This window comes from Galeopterus variegatus, unplaced genomic scaffold (genome assembly GCF_000696425.1).
Source record: "Galeopterus variegatus unplaced genomic scaffold, G_variegatus-3.0.2 Scaffold1888, whole genome shotgun sequence".
Taxonomy (NCBI): Eukaryota; Metazoa; Chordata; class Mammalia; order Dermoptera; family Cynocephalidae; genus Galeopterus; species Galeopterus variegatus.
The window spans coordinates 319,972-326,580 of NW_007727999.1; the positions used below are offsets into that span (position 1 = coordinate 319,972).

Sequence of the window (6,609 nt, forward strand, 5' to 3'; positions counted from 1 at the left end):
GCAAGACAGGAAAAAAAAAAAAAAGAAAAAAAAAAAAAAAAAAAAAAAAAAATTATGACTTTTTTTGGTTTTGGCAAGTGGTTGGTAAGTGGATCCAAACCCTTGACTTTGGTGTTATCAGCATCACGCTCTTTCAAAGTGAGCTAACTGGCCAGCCCTAAAATTATGACTCTTAACCTTTTGGGGTACACATTTGTGATACTTCTACCCCATAGACACCCCCCTTTTTTTTTTAAAGATGACCAGTAAGGAAGGAGATCTTTTTTTTTTTTTTTAAAGATGACCAGTAAGGTGATCTTAACCCTTGGCTTGGTGTTGTCAGCACCACGCTCTCTGAAGTGAGCTAACCGGCCATCCCTATATGGGATCCAAACTTGTGGCCTTGGTGTTGTCAGCACCACACTCTCCCAAGTGAGCCACAGGCCAGCCCCCCCGTAGACACCCTTGATTTCCAGTTTATCTTACCAATGGTTTTTGATTTTCCTCCTATAGAGACACACAGGAACTTTATGTAGAGACTGCCAGCTAGGAAGCTGAAAACCTAGATACTATGGCCAAACAAAATGTGGGTTATAGCAAACAAAACTTCTAAACTTTCCTCTTTAAGTTGTCATTAAAAAGAATCTAGATCGTGAAAGGCTATAAAATTCTTATTTGTTTTGGATTTTTGAGTCATTGTTCAGATATATCTTTAAATCTAAAATTTGGTTTATAAGATGTTAAAAACTTTTGTTCAAATATACCTATTTAAAACAAGTAAATTAGGTAAATGTGACACAGATAAATGTCTATGTATAATCTTGTCATAGCTTCAAAAAAATCTGTTCAATAATTTAAAATCTTCAAGTGATGTTATATTATTAAATTAAGTAATAGGTAATCATAAGATATTTAAGTCATTTCTAAAGTATGTTAAAATACTAAAACATTAATTATTAAACATAGGTTTAAGTTCATATATTTCAACATCTTATTTTTATGGTATAAAATAAGACTAAATATATTTAGATCTATACAAAAACAAAAAACAAACAAAAAAACCCCAAAGAAAACACCAAACAGACTTTTCAAAAATTAGGAAATCAGGGGCCGGCCCGTGGCTCACTCAGGAGAGTGTGGTGCTGATAACACCAAGGCCCCGGGTTCGGATCCCATATAGGGATGGCCGGTTAGCTCACTGGCTGAGCGTGGTGCTGACAACACCAAGTCAAGGGTTAAGATCCTCTTACCGGTCATCTTTAAAAAAAAAAAAAAAGAAAAGAAAAATTAGGAAATGGTTTCCATCTACAAATATTGATATAAAGCAGTTCAAAATTGCTTGCTTCCTAGGTTTTTCCACTGGAAATTAGGGTTACTAACAGTTAAAATTATAGTTAATATATGTAATTAAAACTGCTAGGTATAAGAGAAACAATTCTATATATAGAATATTTAAGGAAGTAGGATGTAAGGAAAGTAGAATATGTTTTTGGTAAAGGTTATAAAAGGGCATGAAGATGTGGTGTGGTTTTTGTTAAAGAAATAGAAAACAAATCGTTATTCAGAAACCTAAATGGATAAGTTGGGAAAATTTTAAGAGGTTACAAAAAGTTTATAAAAGTCTTGTGTGGTCAAAACTGACTGAGATTGGATAGATTTAAGTTTTTATTGATATTAGCTTTAGTATTAATAGTACACTGGTACAAAAGTGAAGTTTGGTTTCCCTTTTAAACAGGATTTTTCTATGTTGATGAAATATCTTTTGATTAAACTACAGCAAAAAATTTAAAAAGTAAAAAGAGGAAAGAGAGGGAGAGAGTGAGAAACAGATTCTGTGTCTTGAACCCTTGACCTTGGTGTTATAACACCATGCTCTAGGGGCTGGCCCATGGATCACTTGGGAGAGCGTGGTGCTAACAACACCAAGTCAAGGGTTAAGATCCCCTTACTGGTCATGTTTTAAAAATAAATAAATAAATAACACCATGCTCTAATCAGCTGAGCTAACCATCCTGCCTAAAATCTTTTTTTTTTTTCCTTTTTGTCTTTTTTCGTGACCGGCAACGGGATCACAACCTTCGGTGTCGCGTCCGCACCGCGCTCAACGAGTGAGAGGACCGGTCTCTATATGGGATCCGAATCCTCGGCGGGAGCACCGCCGCACTCCCAAGCACCGCACTTGACTGAGTGTGCCACTGGGCCGGCCCCTAAAATCTTATTTATTTTTTATATTTTGGCATTGGCTGGCCCAGGGGTCCAAACCCTTGGTGTTACAAGGCGGTGCTCTAACCAACTGAGTGTTTTGTTTTTTCAAAACCAAACTATTTAATACCTACTGTTCTCAAAGTTCAGTGGCAAGCACTGAGGTTTCACCTTTTAACCAAATTCTTTTATATAGTCCCCTGTCTCCTCTGTCTGTCACCAAATCCATAATTCTGTCACAGACAGCCAGCTTGAGAATCTTTTCCCTGAAAGGCAATTAAGCATGGAAATTCTGTGTCTTTATTAGGTCCTTTTATTACCTAAGAAAACTGTGTTAAAGATGCAAGGTTTCTTTCAAAAATATGTAACTTAATACTTGTATGGATATGTTATTAACGTATGTTCCAAAATTGTATAAAATTCTGAAAATTCTGATATGTCCTAGTATTTATCAGCCATAATTATGACTATTACATAAAGTTGTTATAGGCCATAAAAATAACCAAATTTCTTTGTCAATCGTGTCTTGATTGTTCACTGTAAATTGCTTTATTTTGATGGTTTTCTTTCTAAAAGCTCTTCACAAATCCTAAACTGTTATGTCTTCAAGGAGGTTTATGGAAAGGACAGGAAGACTCTAACAGGTACTCTAAAACACAGGTCTCTGCTAATGACTTTGAGATCATGCAATTGCACTGGGTAAAAATTTCAAAACTCTAATGGAAAAACCAAATTTGTAAGATTGCTAACCTAATCTTAAAAAAAACCCAAAATACTAAGAATTCATTAGTTATAATTATTTATATGGGACTGAACTAAAAATGGATTGAAATGATTTTTTTTTTTTTTTTTTTTTTTTGTCTTTTGTCTTTTTCCGTGTCCGGCAACGGATCGCAACCCTCAGTGTTGCCCCCGTACCGGACCGGGGACCGGCAACGGGATCACAACCCTCGGCGTCGCTCCCGCGCCTCGCTCAGCCAGTGAGCGGGAACCGGTCTGTATGTGGGATCCGAACCCTCGGGCGGGAGCGCCGCCGCGCTTCCCAAGTGGCGCACTATCCAGTGCGCCACCGGGCCGGCCCGAAATGATTTTTTTTTTTTTTTTAAACTTTTGTTTAAAACATTGCTGGTTCTTTTTGTGTTTTGTTTACTTTAGTGAACAATATTAAAACATTTATTTTTCTTACTACTTGACCCCTCCATGATTTAAAACTATTCACGAGTATTCTCATTTTATGACAATATAGTTATTTGCATAAATTCAAAAAGAATCTGTTCTTCTTGTAACAGGACACAACTAAAACCACTGATTATTTTACCAAGGCTTTGACTGGAATGTCATATCTTCAGATATGACCAGATTGCTTTAAGGGAATGAGATTGACTTTATAAAGCCAGTAGACTTGGAGAAAGAATGGTCTGGTACCTTGTCTACAAGATTCCTGGCCTCGGGGTAAGTAAAAAATGTCATTTCTGCCAGGAACCTCAAAAAGTAGAATACACCCAGTTCATACAGGTACAATCTAAAAGCAATTCAAATCCTTGGCTTGGCTTCCGAAGCCTTGAGAGGCTTTTAAGGGTCTAATCTGAGATACCTTATAAAAGTCCCAACAAAGCCAATTTAAAAAGAGCCTATATGATAAATCACTATTCTTACTGCCCTTTATGCAAATAAGGCCAGAGACTAAACTTATTTTACAAATAAATTAGTCTTGTAATAAATATCTTTGGTTAAAAGATGGTACTGGAAAGAGAAAAATTATGTATTAGAAAAAAAAACCCTGTAGTACACATGTTATAAGATCCTAGCCCTGCCCATTTTTTGTTTGTTTTGTTTTTGTTTTTATTATCTAAACTAAATCCTGAATTTTAACAAATATCTCTTCCAGGGGAGTTCTCTCTGGGCTCTACAATGATCAAAAGATATGGGCCCTTTACAACGTATGACCAAAGGCTTTTCCATTGGTATTGCTTAACTTACATTCTAGCCCGTTTAAAAAATACCAGATTTCTCCCTTTGAAATAATGACTTATGTGCCTAGGTAAATGACTTTATGAATTAGCTCTTCTAAAACGTGATATTCTTCATTACTGCCAAAGCCTTATAAAGAGCCTCACCAAAAATTCTAAATTAATAATGGATTCTTTCCACAGCAAGCTCCCAGGAGATAAAAACATCAAAAACCATGGTCTCTAACCCAGAGACTTTGTTTATTAAAGACATCGTCAAATAAAAGGACTCCTTCCAGCCACAATAAAAGGGACCAGATCAGGTATTGTTAACCAATCTCTGTGCAGCTAAGCTTAAAGACTTGGGCCCATGGATTCATGTTTCTCACTTAAAAAAGACAAATTCACCTGAGTGGACCTCCTCCATTGCTGGAGATCTTCTACGGAAGCTAACCCATAGCCAGACACCTCGCTCTTCCAAGGGCGAAAAAGACGGCAGCTGGGCAGGCAGCTTCACCCAAAACTCCAGGCCTGACCTGATGACAACTCCGTGATCAACATTGCTGAAACTTTTGGACTTTTACTCTGGGGAATTCTTCTAGTCTTAGGCTTTTGTCAGACTGTAGCTCTCTTCTCTTGGTTCATGTTCCAACCAGGCCATATGGCTCAAGATTACTTACAAAGTTAAGCTCTCACTTTACTATTCATTTTCCCAGGCCTATGCTAAGTTAAACTTACCACCTAGTTTAAGTTGTAAAAGTGCTATTAATTTTTTTCTCTCTCACTGTTTTTTCAAATACAGCTATCTCGTTCTTCAGGTTTGCCAAGAATTAAAAGATCTGATTACTGTCCCATCCCAACTCCATGTTGCTTAAAATTTGAATTTAGACCTAAAGGCCAGAGCCCAACTTCTTCCCCTGCTACGTGGACATGACTTTCTGGGAATAAACCTTCTCGGCGACAAGGGACCAAAATGTCTCTCTGACCTTCTGGAAATGAGCCTTCTCGGTGACAAGAAACTAAATTGTCTACCTGAGTTGATTATCAATGCTTTCACATGAAAGATTTTTTGATCAAAAGGGGGAAATGATAACCAAAACAATCTGCCTTGAACTTGGGAAATCCGAGATGTCAGTAGATTCGTCCACCTGTCCTGGGAAACATTATCATAAGACCATTTTACTTAGAAGCAGCCATAATGGTGCCAGAAAGCCATAAAATAACCTAGAATACTTCTTATTACCCGTAGGATGTAACCTAGTAACAACCCCAAATCTACATGTCACGTCCTACCAATAGAAAGCCTGGTGAAGTAGTTAGGCAGGTCTGTCTTTCTCTCTCTACTTTGACCCTTCACCCTTCTTGTGATTATAAAATGTTAAGCTCTGCTGGTCTTCTTTGGAACACATTTTCTGTGCTACCTGATCTATGTGTTTCCCCAGTTGTAACTGTCATGTTGGCCCAATAATCCTTGCTATATGTATTTGGTCTCCGTTTCTATTTACCTCCACACCTAAGAGCCCCACATGAGCACTGGTCAGGAAATTCGAGAGCGTCCAGCATTTCCTATATTTGGAAAATATAGTGCAGGGGTGGGGAGGATGTGGGGAGTGGCTGGTGAGAAAGCTGCAGGGTTGCAAGGAGGTAACACGAAGTCCTTTGGTAACAGGCAGGCTAGGAATTTGGACATTATAACATAGTGACAGGAGCTTGGGGGTGGGGGTTTCACGATGAGGAGTTAGGTGATGCGATTAGGGTGTTGGATAGGTCCGTCCAGGGCACAGTCGAAAATGGACTGGAGGGGCCCAACCGGAGAAGGAAGACCGCTTCTGTGTCGTCACCTCGGTCTGCCCCTCCAGGATCAGTCCCACATACCCCCACCTAGGAGCGGACAAGGATGGTATTCAGACAGCAGGGGCTGTCAGGACCTCCAAGACTCCTGGTCCCATCTCCCCCTGTTTGGGAAGGGCGCCCACCCTGCCCTGGGCCCTTCCTCCTGTCCCAGAGAACTCTTCCTTACCGGGGCTGCAGGGCTCATGGTTCCTGGGCGGCCAGGGAGCATTTCCCAGAAGGCTCCAGCAGGGGGGCATTTGCTTGAGCGCCTTAGAGATAAGGGGATCAGGAAGGTGCTACCAAGTGGGAACTTGAAGGGGGAGGCACGTTGAGGGCACACAGACACCAGGGAGGTCGTCTTCTCTCTCTCAGAGATCGACTGATCTCCGGCTCTGACGCTCGGAGCTGGGGAACAAGTCGTCCGTAATTGGGAGGTGGTCTTGGCCTGGCATCGCCCAGATTCCCTCTTCCCGGGGCTGTGGGAGGGGCGGTGCCGGAGAGGATGGGGCGGGGCCGGGGCGGGGCCGGGGCGCAGCCTTCACTCTGGCCCGGCTCCTCCAGCCTCGGTCTCGCTCCCGGGTCTCTGTAATCCTGACCTCGAGCCACCCCCGCGCTTCGTGCACTGCGTGCCTTGCTGGGGGATTCG

The 6,609-nt window shown here is 40.6% G+C and overlaps 1 protein-coding gene across 2 annotated transcripts in view; it reads right to left on the reverse strand.

Moving 5' to 3' along the window:
- PLEKHB1 (pleckstrin homology domain containing, family B (evectins) member 1) overlaps nucleotides 1-6,229 on the reverse strand; it is a 20,049-nt gene extending 13,820 nt beyond the window's left edge. The window contains exon 1 of one of the 2 annotated variants that reach the window (XM_008579452.1): nucleotides 6,151-6,229. In XM_008579452.1, coding sequence (XP_008577674.1) covers nucleotides 6,151-6,192 — 42 coding nt within the window. In that variant the 5' untranslated portion in view covers nucleotides 6,193-6,229. The remainder of the gene's footprint in view (nucleotides 1-6,150) is intronic. The other variant, XM_008579450.1, reaches the window with a different exon arrangement.
- Nucleotides 6,230-6,609: the final 380 nt, after the last annotated feature.